Here is a 19,446-nt window from a genome sequence, read left to right on the forward strand (position 1 = left end):
ATGACTTGAATTTGACTTGATGCTTACACTGTGCATATCCTTCAACAAATTTAACAAAAGTAAAATGAACCACAAAGCAAACCTGGGTGTAGGTGGTGATGTTTCGGTTGAGGGTGTCAATAAAGGCCCAACAGCTCATTTCTGACCTAGTCATAGCATTTTCTCTGTAGCTGCCTCTGCATTTGATTGAATTTCCCCTAGGGCATAAATAAAGTATCTATCTATCTATCTATCTATCTATCTATCTATCTATCTATCTATCTATCTATCTATCACACTACTACATGAACATCACTGAGTTCATATTGAGTGCTAAAATGCCTAAAACATCACAGCTCCCTGTGTAGTTCTTTCTTAATATGTTATCCACCCACCTCAGTCATCTGACTGAATCAGCACATGTGCAGCCTTCAGTATAACCCTGATAAAGTTTTACATTTTCTGGCAGGTAAAACATTTAGCTACTTATAGACTTTACAGAACAACCTCAGCCTAGCAAGGGAAAAAAAGGCCACATTTCCCCTGCATGGGACAGGGTGATGTCAGGAGGATGATGCAGCATGATCCTCTGGTCCACTGCATCAAACCGGGGCGCTCCTATTGGCTGACGGGGATACTGGGATGCTGCGCTGTGTGCAACGTCATCTGATCAGCAGCACGTTTATCTATCTCGCCGGCTCAACACTCGCCCTAGAAATGAGGCAAGTGCTGATTTTTAGAAACACAGCGGCAAGAGACTGAAGACTGGACGCCGGTGAAGTCGAGACAGGACGCTCTCTGCCCGCATCCGCAGCTCACCATGAGGGAAATCGTTCACATCCAGGCTGGGCAGTGTGGAAATCAGATTGGGGCGAAGGTATAAACATTATCATTGAATTTAAGAAGCGGGGGAATTAACTAAGTCGTTGTTATTTTGATGCGGAACGTCACACGTGTTATTTTCCAGTGTTTTTTTGTGTTGAATAATTTATGGATTCAGCGTCTCTTTGAGGAAGAAATGAATAGGCTGAATATATTTTTCTTTTTCGTTTTTAAAGTTTGAAATAGATTCTTACTTGTTTATTGATATGAAGGGTGGGGTTCAGTCTGGCTGGGCTTTGCTCGGAGCCAGCGGTCGCATTGATGTGCCCCCCCCCCCCTCCACCCCCCACCGCCGCGTGTCTTTTTGTCGCCACGAGCAGATGCGCAACAACCACAATAAGACCTGGCGCACACGCTTTAACTCGCTTTCACGCCAGGATTTGCTCCTAAATGATCTCCCCGCTCCCCACCAACAATGTAAGATGTGCGTGTTTGTGTTTGCCCCATCTTAGTTCTGGGAGGTGATAAGTGATGAGCATGGCATCGATCCCACCGGTAGTTACCAAGGTGACAGTGACCTGCAGCTGGAGAGGATAAATGTCTACTACAATGAAGCATCAGGTAAAAAAAAAAGAAAAGTCCATGTTTGTTTTAAACAAATAAGGTGTTTGCATCTGAATAATTTACCACCACATGGAGCTTTGTTTCCATTGCTCATTATCCTTGCATGACCTTACATCACACAGACCTCATTTGAATGCCACTGTATGCTCATGTCATTAATATAGCTGCAAGGGGAAAGTAGGTCCCACCATGAGTGCAGGGAAAAATTAGGACAGTGAACCTGCTAAAATATCTCTCTCTCTCTCTACTTCCCTCTCTCTCTCTCTCTCTCTCTCTCTCTCTCTCTCTCTCTCTATAGGGAGTACAGGTATCTGCAGTCTCTGTATAGCCCCCCCCCCCCCCCCCCCCAGCTCACTGTGCCTCGGTCTGATTTCAGTGTCTGATTTTATTGGCGTGGCATGTTGAAGGTCATTCCAAATGCACCCTGTGCTGCTGCTCAGAGCCAGCCATCGTGCATTAAGCAGTCGAGCAGTATGCGGTGAATGACAGCCGTAATCATAAAGCCTGTGTTTCAGCCTTTAAGAGAAGGACAAGTCAGTGCAGATCTGTATCCAGGATCGAGATCAAACAGTGCCCATTCATCTGCTTTTGCTAAATGAAAGGCCTGCACATTAAGCCCACTACGGCCTACCCCTATCCAATTTCCTAACAGCTGGCATTATTGATCCTTTGTTTCCATGTTGCATGCTGACATCAGTGTCGCCTACTGGCTTAATATTGCATGTAGACTAATTGAGCATTCCTACTAATCAATTTCTCGTTAAAACCAAAGAGGACAAACTGGCAGATTTTCACAGGGGCAAGCGATATTAAGACTTGAGCAGACGAGATGGGGATGAGATGAAAAAGAGGCACGGGTAGGGGATGATTGCATCTTTATTTGAATGGACTCTGCAGAGCTTAGCACTTCGAAAGCCCCGCTGGTCTAGAATTAGCAGTGCAGCATGCTGCAGCAGTTTGCTTGCAAGAGGGGTCACAGACGGAGAGGGTGGAGCAAGGTAAAGTGCCATAAACAAACAACAGGAGGCACCACACTGTCTTTAAATATATCCAGCCTGATGGAGAGGCTGTGGTGTCCTTTAAACATAAAGGCTGTTCACCTAAATGTTTACATTAGCAAACGGTACTGCTCAATTAATGTCCTTTTAGACCTGTATATTTATTTATATAAAAAATGGAGAAAAGAATCACTTGAAATACAGTTTTTTCCATGGATCACTACGAACGCTCTGCCATCATGCACGCTGAGACTGTCGATAGCTTACCCCACCCTTCCATCCATTACTTCTCCCTATCCCTCTATCTTCTGCTCTTTTTCCTTCAAAGGTAGCAAATTTGTCCCCCGTGCCATTCTGGTGGACCTGGAGCCAGGAACCATGGATTCAGTTCGCTCTGGCCCGTTTGGACAATTATTCAGGCCTGACAACTTTGTCTTTGGTGAGTGGACAGTAAATCATGATGTCAACCACTCATCCTGAACCAGCTGCAATATGTGCGTACGATATGTGTGCATGTCAGCAAGTGCTGTCATATCCTGAAAAAGCTGTGCTTAGTTTCACCTCAGAGCACTGCAGAGTACTGTATATTCCCAGCACAAAGCTTCTGCAGCCTCTCAGCGATGTGCCAGCGCTGTGATGCATTGTCCATGTGCAGCTGTGTCAGACTGAGACAGCTCTCATGGTGACTCAGCGAAAAAGCAATCTACTAGGAGATTCTGCTGCAGTGCTGATCACAAGTGATGATACAGGGGCCAAAAAAAACCCGAAAAAAACTGCATCATGGGATGACTAACCATTTCGCCTTACCAGGAAACAGACAAACAGAGGAAGTGTCTTTAAGCTTTATGATAATAAAAATGGAATTAAATCTAAACTAGACAATTATAGGTCATTAGGAATGTCATTTACCATGTCTAGACATTATGGCTGTAAATTTCATGACAATGCAGCCAAGACATGTTGCTAAATATAAAAAATGTTAATGGTTGTAATGCTTATGGTGGTGCTAGATGAAAAATTACAAGATCATCATAGTCATTAGGATCCATCCTCTGGGGACCATGTATGTCAGTACAAAATTTCACTGCGATCCACCAATAAAGACAGTAACAACTTATAAACCCTTAACCCTTAGAATGTGGAACCATTTGTTGTCCAACATGATTTGTCTTGAAACATTCCACCATACAGGTCAAAGTGGAGCAGGGAATAACTGGGCCAAGGGTCATTACACCGAGGGAGCTGAGCTGGTTGACTCGGTCCTGGATGTGGTGAGGAAGGAGTCGGAGAATTGCGACTGCCTCCAGGGCTTTCAGCTCACCCACTCTCTGGGCGGAGGTACAGGCTCAGGAATGGGCACACTGCTCATCAGCAAGATCCGCGAGGAGTACCCCGACCGCATCATGAATACCTTCAGTGTCATGCCTTCCCCGAAGGTGTCCGACACTGTGGTGGAACCCTACAACGCCACTCTCTCTGTCCACCAGCTGGTGGAAAACACAGATGAGACCTTTAGCATTGACAATGAGGCCCTGTACGATATTTGCTTCCGCACCCTCAAGCTGACCACACCTACCTACGGAGACCTAAACCACCTAGTATCAGCCACCATGAGCGGGGTGACCACCTGTCTCCGCTTCCCTGGCCAGCTCAACGCTGACCTCCGTAAGCTGGCTGTCAACATGGTCCCCTTCCCTCGCTTGCATTTCTTCATGCCGGGCTTTGCGCCTCTCACAAGCCGGGGCAGTCAGCAGTATCGTGCCCTCTCTGTGCCAGAGCTCACACAGCAAATGTTCGACGCCAAGAATATGATGGCAGCCTGTGACCCTCGCCACGGACGCTACCTCACCGTGGCGGCCATCTTCCGTGGCCGTATGTCCATGAAGGAAGTGGATGAGCAGATGTTGAGCGTGCAAAACAAGAACAGCAGCTACTTTGTCGAATGGATTCCAAACAATGTCAAGACCGCTGTTTGCGACATCCCACCCCGTGGTCTCAAGATGTCCGCCACCTTCATTGGCAACAGCACGGCCATCCAGGAGCTGTTCAGGAGGATCTCAGAGCAGTTCACAGCCATGTTCCGCCGCAAGGCCTTCCTCCACTGGTACACCGGAGAGGGAATGGATGAGATGGAGTTCACTGAGGCTGAGAGCAACATGAACGACCTGGTGTCTGAGTATCAGCAGTACCAGGATGCCACCGCCGATGAGATGGGTGAATATGAAGAAGATGAAATCGAGGATGAGGAAGATGTCCGCCACTGATTATAAAACACTAACCTGACATTCTGAGTGAACCAGTCCCTCCAAATAGTAATTGTTGTTGAACAGTGCAGTGAGATCACAAGAAGCACGCTATAGATGCAAATGTTCAACTACATATTGCAGTGTGCAGATCATGATGAAATATAGCTGTTTAGCAAAAATTATGCTGCATATAGATATGGCTTTTAATGACAAAGATCACGAGTGGTATTAGAATTTAAAAATATGCAAGTATTATAGTATTTGGTTTTCAGAATCATGCTTTGCAAGTGTCAAAAAAGAAGTCTTGTCCTAAACACAGTTTTGTAACATTTATTTCAACATGCTTTCACTGTCTCAAATAAAACATCCACTCCTGTCAATACTTGATGTCATGTTTTTATTTGATAGCTGCAGAGGCGTAACGGCAAATATAGGGCAAACTTGATATTAATTCATCGGAATATAGGCCCCTCAACTTATCCCACGAAAGACAAAAACCAGGTGAGAGGCTGACTAACAAGGTTGATTTGTATCCAGTTAGCTGTGTCATCGACAAAAATACCTTTTATCTCTGGACAAATTTTGGTCCTTTTAAGATGATGAATGGCAACCTCTAAAATGTGAAGCATCAAATAATGTGATGCAACCAGTTGAATTTGAAAAATCTTGTTTGGTTTGAGTTGCATAAAAATGTTGAGACATCTTCTTGTGACATCTTGATCTATGACCTTATTATCCAGAGAGCCTTTCAGATTGACACACACCCAAATAAACATTGAGGAATCCAGCAACAGAAGATGAATAAATCTGCAGAGAGAGCAATAGGAGAGAAATTGCATTAATCACTGTCAATCTGAAAACTATGAGAGTGGCATGATGAAACTTGCTGATATGCTTTGGCTTCCTGACAAGACACGTTGCCATTCTGACATTTCAAACCTACACTCCTTACTACTCTGTAAGGAGTGAAGCCTTGAAATATGTTGCACATTTTGCCACACCCCAGTCCTGGCCATCAAAGCAGGAATTTTCCAACTGAGAGTTGATGAAAACCATCTGCTTTGACAAGACTGATAGCCAGAATAACAAATTCTAGAGAAAAATAAAGAAAGTACTTTTGTTATGTTACATGTTATTAACCCTTTTCCTTTCCGACTGAAGCGAAAGCAAATATAATTTTTAAACAAATTGTCTCAGAGGAAAGATAATAATAGAAGAAGCAAAAGAGAAAATAGAGAAAGTCTTATTCATTCCAAGCTGCCAGACGACTCCAATGACACCATTAGGCCATCATGTTCCAGGTCAGGTTTACTTACATTTTTACAGGTGTCAGATTTGAAGAGAGATTAATTAACAAAATTGCTCATGGAGGTTTTAAAGGCTTTGTCTATTGACAGGAAAACAATGTTTGTAAGGTGCCCTATTGTCTGGAGGACACTTCTGTTTTGGTTAGACACGAATATAACACCAAAGCAATTAAAGACAACAAATTTGCAAACTCATTTACAAGCAAGGAAAAGTTTTTACTCTTACATAAGCAAGGACAAAGAGAAAGAGATAGAGAGAGAGAGAGAGTGGATGAAAACCTATTAACGTGTGTACTGCCAGGACTGGAATTTCAAAATAAAATTGTTAAGTCATACTTATAAGTCAGTAAAGCTGTTTTTACCTGACTTGTTTTGGATTGGAAAAAACTCCTGAGGGCTTGGCTCACATTTCTATCAGCATGAGACATCAGGGAGGCTTCCTCTCAGGAGCTGAATAAGAAGGAGTAAATGTCTGGACATGTAGAAGTCCCTCTTTTGAATCTTCTTTTACTTTTTAATAACTGTTAAGTAAACTACACTCTCTATTCTTTATTTTCCCACAAGGATACATAGCATAGAAACAGTAAGCAAACAAACCACATGCTCTTTCATATCATGCAAATAAGCAGCCTCTGTAACTCTATAATAACTCTCTAGTATTTACATATCTAATGGAAAGGTGTCATTTTTCTTGATGTGAACATTATGTAGATGCGCTACAATACTGCACTACTGAGGAAATTCCAAGGCTTTCTACAAAGCACACATCGACTCAACCTGTGCACAGTCAAACCCACAACATACCCTCATCTCAGCATCACAACAGCACGATCATCATCCTGTGGTATTGGTTTATTAAAATGTTACTAATTATATTATTAAAATAAACAATAGGCCAAAGAACAGCCAAAGTCTCAGCTCTGGTTAGAAAGATGAAAACCAGGCTTTTGGCACCCCACTCTGGCCGTTTTTTCGACTTCACCTGCATTCTCCATGTAAATTACTTGCACCCTGATCCATGAGGGGAAACCGGATTTTCTACTTTCTCTTCTTTGTTAACGTGAAGCATGAGGGAATCTTTTCTGGTCAGCTACAAAGAAGCCACTTGTACCAGTTGAATGCTGCTGTCTGCTTGGGAAAAGCTTAGAGCAAATTCCTTGAGACCTTAATCTCACCGACTCAAACGTGTTTTCACTGACAAAAAAATATGCCATAGCTGTGTAGGTCAGGAACTGCGTTCATGTTTTTAACCTGGCAAATTCAACAGTCAGTATTTGAATGGTTTAGGTATGTGCATTTGACAATTAGCACCAAACCATAGTTTCAAATGAAGTATTTCAAAACAAAATATAATGGAATGATGTTCTTCTTTGCATCTGACTTGCTGTGTATACAAATATAGTTGATCTGAATGATGTCCTCCGTGTTGAAAGCTATACGGCTGAAACATTGCATTAGTTAAACCTATTTATATTCATTAATATATAAATATAAATATATATAAATACTGTTAAATCTTCAGATGAGGTCACATACCAGTGTTTGATCCCTGATGTACAATACTTAACATGATCTGTATTATTATATATCGCAAAACTATGTTTTATATAATCTGTTTAATCAGAAAGAAATGGCCAATACAACAGTTTTTTTCAGTTTGATTTTATTCTGATATGAGGTGCAAAACTTAAAAAAAGAAAACATCCCCACTATAATGCTGCTTTAGTACTGTTCTGCTCTAAAGCAATATACGCCATATTCATATTCATACAGCACATCATGTACTGGAGACAAAATACATACATATCAATAGCAAGAACAGCAATATAAAACAATGTCATTCTACCAAATGTTTTCAGTGCTTGGCAAGCTCATTTTTCCCATACACATACACAAATTATGTTACCTTACCAATAACATGACATAAACATATTAAAAATATATCTAGGAATTATGTCACAATATACATTTGTAAATAAAAAAAAAATTAACAGCTTTGGCACCTTTTTGGAGTTACTTGTCTTATTGTACAAGTGAAACAATACAATAGGGAACTTGTGTAGTGTTGTCTCCTTTGGTTTATAGTCTATAATGACTGTGGTTCATACTGATAAAGAATTTCATCCCTTCTTGGTGCAATAAATCATTCAAACACGTTGCTTCTTCTGCGAACAGTGCTTTCAACAGTTGTACAGTATGAATGGCATTTATCTATGTTACCAGTCGTTTCCAAGGAAGCCACCCATATAACAGTTCTCTCTTAGTTACAGTATAACTAAGTAGGCTACAGCAAGCCAAAGGTAAGCTGGACAGCTTATGGCATGGCTAAGGATAGCTAAAACAAGTATCTTTAAGAATACATCACACAAACATATACAGCACTTGGAGCAGAGCCTCTATGGATCAATGCAAACGTGATACTAAGTGCAGAAACTTTATCTCTACCTCTGCCCGAGTGACTTTAAAATATATCATTGTGTGGTCGTTTCAACAGGAATTCTATGGACACACTGTTTTCAGAGTTCTGAAACTGGTTCTGTGCTGTTCTTATCAAAAAGAGCAATAAGTAAGAGTTTAACTGCTGTTTGAAAAGAGTGTTGATCCATACCAATGACATGACTATTAACTTTCAAACATTTCCTTTTCCGCTTTCCAATCCCACATCTATTATAGTAACGTTACCAAATTATCACTGGTTCCCACTATCTGTCTGATGTTACAAACTATAATCTGTCTACCGTGTACTTGTACATTATATGTTTTGCGTTTCTCTCTCCTTTTGTTCTTATTGAGGTGTGGACGTGTCTGACCTGCAGTCGGGGTGCTATGATTGGTTGGCTAGTTTGATTGTTCAGCAGAGTTCTGGCTGGTGATTGGTTCCCAAATGCAGCCCTCAGGGATACAGGACCAGCTACAACCAGTCCAATGGTTCCCTTCCCTATTCTAGCCTGGCAGGTTGGGAGCTGGAATAGGAAGGGAACTCACTGATCTGACTTTAAACTTTGATAAGTGTCCACTTATTTCTTCCCTGAGAGATGTAGGTGGGTGGCCTTTTTGTCTGTTCTCTGCTTGTTCCAGTTTCTCTTTGGCTAGGAGATTTGGACTGAGGTTCTTAGTTTCTGTTTGAATAGGTAAGTAGACACTGTAGGTCTGACTGGTCTAGTTCTGTTCTGTTTACTTTGACTATTCCCGCCCTGCAGCCACACTAGCGTACCTGAAATAAATAGAGTGCATTTACAGCTGTCATTTGGTGCCTAAAGTAAACGGTCATTAGCCAAGGTTTAACAGGGGTCAAAGAATCTGTTTTCTTGCAGTTCTACTGCGTACTTTACACAAATACTATAACGTGTACACTTTCAGCTAATGTTACCACAGCCTCATTTTAACAGGCATCATATGAGAAATTAAAGCACTATTTGGTATTAATGAGTAATTTTCCTACCTAGTAAAACTATGGAAACCCAATGCCTTTTATGGCCAAGATAGTCATGAAGTCAATACCATGTGTTAACTAGTATGATCAGTAGTGTTAGTGTCGCCAGAAGACGACATACATTATTGCACTTTAGGCAAAGCAGACTAAACTATCCTTTTACCAATGTGAAATTTGTGAATATGCAAAACAAAAGGTTTGCCTTATGCTCTTGTACTAGATTCAAAATTTCTCTCAGTGACTAATACCTTCTTATGTTGCACAACCAGTTTCTGGTTACCTTGCAGCTTGGGTGTGGCTATCACAGAAGAGTCATCATGAGATCCTGTTGAACCATGGGAACTCAGTGAAAAACTCTGTACACCTTGACTCACCTCCAAGCCCTGCGCTGTAGACCCCTGTCCTAGACCTTGCCCTCCACCCGAGGACCCATTCTCCACCACCAACACTTTTCTGGACCTGGAGACGGTTCCTTGTGAAAGGCCTTGTGCTACCTGCCCTGTCACTCCACCCATTCCTACCTGCCTATCCACAAGGACCACACCCTGAGTCCCCTGGAGACCACCAACCTGCACCAGCCCCTGACTTAGCCCAACTTGAGCCACTGACTGCTGCTGGGTACCCCCTGCCACAAGCACCATTTGGGGTTGGGACTCAACTACATACATGGGCGTAGCAGCATAGTACATAGTGGGCTGCTGTATGAGCACTGTCGGACTGGGCATCATTATCTTGTCCTGGATGATGGTAGACGATCCTGAAGCTACATTGGAGGTGTTGATGGTGTTGATGTTTACGTGGTCCCTCTCCCTCATTGATTCTGTGTGAGTTTGCATGTGTGTGTGGGTGGAGGGCCTGACTGGAGACACTGGCCTGATTGGGGAGATATCCACAGACTCGATCACTATGTTTGATCCCTGACAGATCTCGGCCAGGGTTTTAAATTTAGGCCCAAGGTCATTCAGGAATGCAAGATCATCATCGTTCTCAAGAAGGCTGCAGCAACCTACAGAACCTGCCAGGGACTCCTGACCCTCATAGTCATAGACCAACAGTGCATCCTTCTGCTGGCACTGTTGTACAGCATGGTTTGATTTCTGCAAACAAATAAAATCAGAATATATGAGTTGCACTTCAAATAGACTGACATTTCACTTATCTGAATATGTATACTACCAGTCAAAAGTTTTATTTTTCCAAGTTTTGTTGAAATTTAAGCAGCTCAAGTCTAAATGGTAGAAAGGTAAGCTGCACAAGGTAATAAAAAAAACAAAACTGTTAAATAGGCCTTTTTTGAAAAAAAAAAAATTGGTTAACTTACAGTTTACCTGCAGAATTGGAAGTAAATTAAGCCTTTAAAGTTAATGCAAACATTTCCTACTGGTGCCCCAAATTTTTTGTGGTTACTTACAAATCCTCTGTCTGTAAAAAGGCAATGTTGGAACAAATTGTGTCACTACACCCTCTGATGCATTATTAGTACAATACTGTACTTCAGGAAGTTTTACTGCTATCAGAATGGTGAAATAAAGGCAAGTAACAAAGGAAGACAGACTGGTTGGTCAGGGGTTCATCCTAACATGACGATAATGAACCAAAACATTCAAAGAAGAGAAGAAGACGGTGGCTTCGCTCGGTGGCAAACCAGCACAGTCTTAAACTCCATGATGTACTAGACAGAAGGTGATACCAAAACAACCTGCAAGTGCAACACATTTGTGGGAACTTCTGCAACAATGTTGGAACATTTGATTTCCATTGTAGAAATAACATTATTAGTGTGACTGGCTGCTAGATGAGTCAAATAATTCAATTAGAATGGGTTCAATAAAAATGTTCTCTGACTCCTTGTTTTTAAAACCTTCAATTATTTATTCTTTTCATTGCTTTTATTTCAGAAACACAGAGACTGAATTATGTTCATTTAAACAGTTGGAAAGGCTTAAATGTTCTAAAACTTTTGACCAGTAGTGTATTTATCATCATCTTAATTCTACCCTATTGTGATTTCAATTAAATTTTTAAGATACTCACACTTGAATAATACTCTTCCAGGAACTGTTCAGATAGAGCCATCCCATCAAAGGCCCCAGCTCCGTATTGAGAGAAATGGTCTTCTTGTCCTGTCATCATTCCTGAAACGTTTACTTCCCTCTCCTTTTGACCCATGACGTAATGGCCGTAATTCTTCTTGTCATTGATTACAAAAATTTGGCCTCCCCCAGCTGCTCCTCCTCCAAGTTCTCCGTACCCATTTGCCCCATTGCCGTCATTGGCATTAATTGTGCCATGATCAACTTCCACTGGGACATGTAGAAGAGGAACTTCCTGTGACAAAAATATGAGATTCCATTACAGACGTAGCATTTTAGGCAAACATGATTAACACATTTTCAAAACTAAAAATATCTAAACATTATATAAGATCCATTCATATCAACACTGCACTGATCAAAGTACCTTGTCTTCTCCCTGTCCCTCGGTGTGATATGAGATAAGCCCTTGTTTCGTATCAAATGGAATGGGCTTGAAACTTCCCACAGCTGCAGCACCTCCACATAGGCAGAACAGCAGCAGCAGGGGCAGCACTGAAAAATAAACAAACATATATATAAATAAACATATGGAATCAAAATAAGGACAGCATAGCCAAGATGTTGTGGCAACCTTGTATGGTAAATTTAAAAACAAAACATACAAAAAGCGGGAAAAAAAATCAGTAATAGTTCACTCACACAGCAGTAGCAGCAGTCCCAGGAGCAGAAGCAGGACACCTGCAGCTCCAAAACCTGAAGTCGTTGTCAGGCGTGACCTGCAGGTTCTAGTGATTTCATCGCAGGTGCATACTGTTACGTCCATCATCTGAACATCACCACACGACTTTCCTTGCTGGTCCTTGACGTCCACTGCCACTCTGTAGATGCCTGGCCACAATTTGGCTTGGTCTCGCAGGATGGCTGTGGTTTCTGAAAAAGGACGAATCCCAAATTTTAAGGTTTGCTGCACAAGTTATATATATATATATATATATATATATATATATATGTTTGTTTGTGATACGTAATAGTGCTTCCTTTTTATTATACAGCAGTTAAAAAGCCAAGATGGAACTTTTTCATGACAGACATTTACTTTGCATAGCAGGAAAAGTGTAGCTTATAACATAAAAAATGATTCAATGCACAACGGCAGTGCAGTGAAGCCGGAATACTGAGATGGTATGCAGTCTGTGACAAAGTACATTCCAGGAAAGTAATAAAACGAACAGTAATATGTAGGTTAAGAGCAAAACACCCCTGGCTAAGAGATTCTGGAGTTTAAATTACAATGGATTTGATGCGAACCATAACAACGTAAACAATGAAATGTTTTTGCTATTCATACAAATTTGTACAGTGTGAAGCCAATGAAAATTAACAATAAAAAACATGACCATAGTCTGCTTATGAGTCTTTAGAAAAGTTTGGGATTTAAAAACTAGAGCTGAATACAGAATTTGTAATAAAATCCTTTTAGAGCCCCTCCCATTTAACAGCGATTTGCCGCAACTTTGACAAGGAGTAACTGTCCTCTTCACATGGCCTTACCATTAAGATGCTCCACTGTCCATTTCCCCTTGCTGCTCCCCTGAATCACAGTGAACTCAAATGGTGCTGAATTGGGGAACTCATCCTCGTCTACCGCTGTGGCGTAGATCACATTATCCTCGAAGCACATGGTGTGAGTTGTAGCGGTCAGTTTTGGACAGTGATCATTAAAGTCCTCCACCTGAATGGCTATGGTCCCTGTGGCAGTTTTTGAGGGTGTCTCTGAAAGCCAAAGAAGAGAAATTGCATTAACCTGTTGAACACCGTATATAGTACATCCATAGTGGAATAATGACGACTGTCATAATTACAGAACTCACCATTGGAGATACATATAATTTTGGCATAATATGTTCCATTAATCAGGTACTTGGACTCTCTGTCAGGCAGTTTATTCAGCTTGATGTCTGCCGTCTTTTCATCAATAATCAACCAGTTGTCCTCATCATAGAGTTTTGCATACCTGAAAGATTGAAAATCCGTACATGTGAGGACAAAAAAAAAAAAAAAGGCACTCATGTACAATAAATCAATTCAGACACACAAAGAGTTGTTTAGTAAGGTCTTTCACTATTCTCTGAGGCCATACCTTACGTTGGTGGCTTTCTGTAGTGTGTCACTGTCAATAGCAGCGTAATTGGTGATGATTTTGTTGATGAAGACGGAATCTTTGCCCTCAGAGACAGACACCACTTTGGTAGTTGGTTGGAAACGGGGGCCTTCCTTCTGATTGATCACATTGATTTTAATGGGGTAGGATTTTGTGGTTGAGGTGGTTGTCCCCATATTGTACTTTGCTATGTTGGAAATAGCCACTTCCAAGTTCAGCATCTTTAGTTGCTCATAGTCCAGGGCCTGTAGATTAAAGGATAATGCACAGGATATGCAGTTTCATGATAGAATTTCTCTGCTGACTGAATCAAATTCTTCATTTTACTGTATATGGTTACATAGTCAATCAAAATCAATTTTTTAGTACAATTTTTTTTACCTTGTGAATCATGATAATTCCCTCATTGGTCTTATTATCAGTAGTGATACTGAAATAGCCTGCCTCATTCCCTGAAATGATTTCGAAGACAGCCAGCCAGTTTTCAGTGTGAATCAGATCCATGTCAATGGCTTTGATCCTCATCACTTCCACATTGATGGTGTTTTCTTCCACACTCCCTTCATACTACAAGTAAAATGCACATGCAAAGTTATGCTTAAATTTAAAAAAAATAAAAACAGAAGACAAGAGTTTTTAATTGTGACAATTGTGTCAGCCCTACCGTTTCTTTTTCCAGGGTTGGAACATTGTCGTTTATGTCCAGAATTTTGATCTCAATTTGCTCGGTTCCTGTTTTTCCTATTGCTTGCCCTTCCATGTCAGTGGCACTGACAGTCAACGTATATGTATCTTTCGTCTTGAAAAAAAAAGAAAAATAAAGATCAGAGATTTATGCCTTCTAGTTTTTAGTTTCCCATAACTTGTTGATGAACGTGACTATGATTCTGTCTTAATATTTGGTTGAATATTTCTAAAAATGTATAATTTTTCTTTCTTTCTTTCTTTCTCACTGCCTGTGATCCAACAGGGAATTATGTTTCTGGTGGAAAATAGAACATGTTTATCTTGTGTGGTGATGCTAAATTGTCGTTAGGCCAGTTAGTTATTAGGCCACACCTGAACTGATAAGAGGCATATTCATGAAAATAAGAACTAATGGAAAATGCCTGTAAGGTGTGAATGTGAGATTCACCATGTGTTGCAAGCTTTTACAATAAATCTAATTAGTTGTACTGGACAAAGAGCTTCAAGAAACTTCAGGGGTGGGTAAAGTGCCTCACCTCCCTATCTAGAGTGTTCCTTTTAACTATGACCTCCCCGGTCTGCGAGTTGATGTAGAACATCCCAGCTGAGCTACTCTCCTCCACAATGCTGTAGTAGATCTTGGATCGGGTTGTGTTCGCTTCATCAGCATCAGTAGCTATCACTTTCATGACAAAAGTACCTAGAAATCACCAAAGCAAATTAAATATTACAGATGATTGAGTACAGGTAAAAATCATTTTCTTTTCAGGAACCATTTCACCAATATACTGTACATGTCTTAAAATACCTGTTGCACTGGATTCGTTGACAAATCCGACTTGCTTTGCTTGAATGATTGGTGGGTTGTCATTCTCATCCTCCACAGTAATTTTAAGGTCAATATCATTTTCAGCGGGGGTCCCATCAATGTATTTTGCACTACCTTTCAACTGCAAGAAAAGATATCAGAACCACTTTACCATTTCCTCACTGAGCACGTGACCAGAAATGCCTCATACTTTACAAAAGGGATTTATAAGTGCTCTTACATGATAGAAGGCGATATCTTCTCGATCCAGAATGACATTGACTTTCACATAGCCAGTTTGAGCATCGATAGAAAATCTATGTTGAGGTGGCTGGTCAACACCGGGCCCTGATAGATAATATAATATCTTCGACTGTTTGCTTGCCTTGTCAGAGTGAATCTGAAACACAAATACAGAAACGCAAAATTAATGTGCCTGATTTGGACATCTATGACTTTCAATTCACAATGAAAAGTCTAAAAGTAGCTTATTTACTGGAAGTTTTCATTATAAAAATAACATGTTGTCTTTTCCCAATTGTATTCTATGAGATATAATTTCAAACGTCATTCAAATCATCCAAATGCAAGCGACATGATATATACCCTAAGCTGAGGTTTGGCATCCAGACAGTTTTTGCTATGATGAGAATAACGACATTTGGCAGACATCTAGCTGAGATATGAAACTTGATTAGCTTTAGAACATCAAACAGAGGTGTGGGCATATAAGAGTGTGAACAAATACATGTATATGATCATGTCCCAGGTCTGAACCAACTTGTTAAGAACATGGAATTTCGCCAGAGAGAGAGCTGTTCTCACTCACACACACACACACACACACACACACACACACACACACACACACACACACACACAACACACACACACACACACACACACTTAGCCTAAGCTAAGCTTTAAAAAACAAAGGATTAAAGCAGTGATTTGTAAAATACACATTACTTGTCTATGCCATAAATATTTGAAGGAATGAAATGTTGCTGTACCTACATTAAACACACATTCAATATTCTGTATATTTTCAGATGATTGCAAATGAAGAATTATTCAATTTTAAAAGAATTTTTCAATACACACTTTAGCAATATACTGCAAGCCGGTGTAATCGATGTTCTCCTTCAGCTTCCTCGGGGCCAGGATCCATTCTCTTTTCTGTCTGTGTAAGTCGTTTCCTTCTGCCTCCACCGGATCTGACTGCAGGTAAACAAATAGGGGAAAAATGTATTATTAATAATAATGTGTAATGATTACAAAATCATATGGTGTATTGTTGCTCCTGACTAATACCCATATGCCATCAGTTTACACGTGTTTTTCCTTTACATCATGAGAGGTTAGGCCCATTAAGGATCTTAGAGTTAAAAAAAATACAAACAAACAAAAACACACACACAAAATGTGCGCTCATTTATTGATGTCAATAAAATTTAAATTTCAAGGTTGAAAGTCTTTTAAAGCTAGAACATATAATATTTAATATCATCCATGTTACCATGTACATCTCAATTATCTCAAAGTTAAAAACTTCCTCTAATCTGACAATGTGATTCAAAAAAAAAAAAAACTTCCACCCAATAGTTGGAAGAGATCAAGACTGTGCCCGTGTAGTTCCCCCCACATCCAATACTCAGGGAAATGCCTGTGAAAAGCTGTGTTGCTGAAGAGGAAATAAAGAAAGAGCTGCACAGTGACCTTCCAGCTCAGTAAGAGAGAGTAAACACGGAGACTACGCATTTACTTTTTTCTGTCGTTAATCTTCAACTGGATACTCGATGCTTTAACTTTTAGTCTACAGGCTCCAAAGCATCTGACGAGGTTACCTCCACACGGGAGACGGAGAAGGGCCACACCTGTTCAAAATCCGCTATTCTGACAAACCCAAACGTATCGAACAACATGTTGAACATACTGACTCGTTTACTTACCGTTAGGAAGATCGCCAGCAGGATGAAAACGGCGCATTTCAGCAGTGGAGCCATCAGCTTGAAAATAAATGTCTCAAACTTTCTTGATCCTCCTGTTGAAGCGGAATCGTCTGTGGTCTATTGTTGGTTTCGTGTCGACTTTGACCCCACTGAGGCTGAGTTGAAATATTACAGCCCAGCTATAGGCGGTTCCTCGCTCGGTTTGATTGCTCACTTCTGATAACAGGCGGAGAGTGGGGGTGGTTTTGTCCACGGCCCGCATAGCTGCAATGTTTGCGTGCAGTCTATTGTCTTTAAAGAAAAAAAAAAAACGCGCACACACACAAACACACACGCGTAAAGGTGGACTAAACCTCAGAGGAAACCGCTCCTGAACTGGCAACAAATTGTGTTTGAACCAGTTGGTCATGTTTAATTGTTGATCTGAAGTGACAATGTGTGAAATGATGATGATAACATTTCCATTTCCATCTTAAGTTTGGGGATTAAGTCTGCTATGTTTGATTTTTGTATTCGGTTTGTTTAAAAGTCCTTTTAAGAGTTTAAGAGTCCTTTTTTCCATCAACTTTCTCACTCATCTGTTAGACTTCCGCTTCACCTGTGAAATTCCCAAGGAGTGGGCTATACACCTCTGTTTCTAGGTTGTAGACATTCAGCTGCACACTGGACTGGTGTGTGTGTGTGTGTGTGTGTGTGTGTGTGTGTGTGTGTGTGTGTCTGTGTTGACAAACAAACAAAGGAGATGAAGACAAAGGTGCATGGTGAGAATTTGCATATAGACTTTCATGAAGATTCATGAAGCTTCTACCACCTGACGTCAAAGGTGTGTCAGAAATATCACACACTATCGGATTCATCTCAGAATTAGGCAATTACTTTCGACAAAGAGATTATGATGTAATAATCTGACAGTTGTACTTCATTTTCACTGGAATTTGTTTTAGCCACAGTGAGTGACTGCTCTAGCAATAGTTTATTATTCATATAGGTCTGATTAGACAACGCCCAAAAACACAAGCAGTACAATGGTTTCGATGGAAGCGTATGATGCAAAAGAAACAATAAAAAGGTGCACGTTGGAAAAAGTGACAGAAAGAGAGGAAGAAACAATTCCATTATACTTATGCATTAGTCTAAAGCTACCAACTCTTTTCCCCTATAGTCTCTGTAATGAATGTGGCAGAGATTTGACAGAGATCATTAAAATGATACAAAAGTTTTATTCTGAAATACAGCAGTGAGTCTGAAAACATGTCATATGATCTGGGTGAGTCATATATCTGTCCAGTCTGAGTGACCAAACTGCTAATGAAGGACGTCAAATGTCAACATGTCAGTGTCCTGAGAAAAAATTCTAACAACATTGCCTCAGGTACCGTCAAACTGTTGGTGGACATGTAGAAGCCTTTTTTTTTGACTGACCAATTGTATATACTGGTTTATATGTGCAGAATAATAGTAATCTTAAGCTTTAGTTGCAATCATGCAACATATTAGTCCATATTAAAAAAGTAGGGCATAACAACTTTAAGCAGACAAGGAAATGTTCTTGGGAGCAGAATTGAAAAATAATTCATATAGACCATCCAGATCAAGAATAAATTGTGTATTTGTGAGTATGTCTATACAGCGTTTACACTCAGTTGCCAGTTTATTAAGTACACCTCCCTAAAATGAATGTGTTTTAATATGATATGATTTGCGATAAATCCCACCCTCAAGTATTTATAATGGAGCTTTTGTTACACAGAAAAACTTCTCAGTCTATCACAGTACTATTCCATAGCATAAATTGACTATAAAGTTGAGTCAACCACTCTGTAAAACACTTTCAACAACGCTTGAACATACTGTATATTCTTCATTTTGTTAATAGTTATTGCAGGGTTGTTGTCATAGACTGTTTGATTCAAGTAATAATAATGGATATGACTATTACAAAATACTCACTAATAATCAAAAGCCATTTGTCACACCACTCAACAAAAAAGAAAAAAAAAACACCACCAAGCAATTTGTCTCACCCAAATACTAACCCTCACACATTACGTGTATGCTCCACCCTGCCTGTCATTTGGCACTCATCCAAAGGGAGTGGTGGCATTGGTGCAGTAGCTGCTTAAGGTGCAAAACTTCCTTGCCTCTAGGATATATTTCAACTCAACAACTGCATTCATACTAGTTTTTGATCTTTTTAAACATGTTACCTGAAAACATCTACAAGCATTTGTTCTGGCCTGACACATATTTTCTTAGCGTCATGCAGATGGTTAGTTCCACACAAGATTTCCTAACATCATATTGCCACATCGAGTACAATACCTATGACGACAAACAGACAAACTGTATAAATTCAAACGAATGGCTTTCTTTAAACTGTGATACTCAGCAGA

General features: G+C 40.3%; 2 protein-coding genes across 3 annotated transcripts; one reads left to right on the forward strand and one right to left on the reverse strand.

Annotated features, from left to right (window-relative positions):
- Positions 1-647: 647 nt before the first annotated feature.
- Positions 648-5,051, forward strand: LOC130179436 (tubulin beta chain-like). Of its 2 annotated transcripts, XM_056392407.1 has the most exons (4): positions 648-856; positions 1,314-1,422; positions 2,752-2,862; positions 3,615-5,051. In XM_056392407.1, the coding sequence occupies exons 1-4, from the start codon at positions 800-802 to the stop codon at positions 4,685-4,687; spliced, it is 1,350 nt and encodes a 449-aa protein (XP_056248382.1). In that variant the 5' UTR covers positions 648-799; the 3' UTR covers positions 4,688-5,051. The 2 variants fall into 2 exon arrangements, with proteins under 2 accessions (XP_056248382.1, XP_056248383.1); XM_056392408.1 differs by lacking the exons at positions 648-856; positions 1,314-1,422 and adding an exon at positions 1,728-1,732.
- Positions 5,052-7,607: 2,556 nt separating this feature from the next.
- Positions 7,608-17,269, reverse strand: LOC130179147 (desmoglein-2-like protein). The gene is made up of 14 exons (XM_056391932.1): positions 17,054-17,269; positions 16,206-16,322; positions 15,343-15,501; positions 15,102-15,243; positions 14,830-14,993; positions 14,271-14,405; positions 13,988-14,173; positions 13,586-13,851; positions 13,317-13,459; positions 12,997-13,218; positions 12,145-12,375; positions 11,870-11,997; positions 11,444-11,737; positions 7,608-10,506 (listed from the first exon to the last, which is right to left on the reverse strand). The coding sequence occupies exons 1-14, from the start codon at positions 17,105-17,107 to the stop codon at positions 9,613-9,615; spliced, it is 3,135 nt and encodes a 1,044-aa protein (XP_056247907.1). The 5' UTR covers positions 17,108-17,269; the 3' UTR covers positions 7,608-9,612.
- Between the last annotated feature and the right edge of the window lie 2,177 nt (positions 17,270-19,446).

This window comes from Seriola aureovittata, chromosome 12 (assembly GCF_021018895.1).
Source record: "Seriola aureovittata isolate HTS-2021-v1 ecotype China chromosome 12, ASM2101889v1, whole genome shotgun sequence".
In the NCBI taxonomy this organism is placed as follows: Eukaryota; Metazoa; Chordata; class Actinopteri; order Carangiformes; family Carangidae; genus Seriola; species Seriola aureovittata.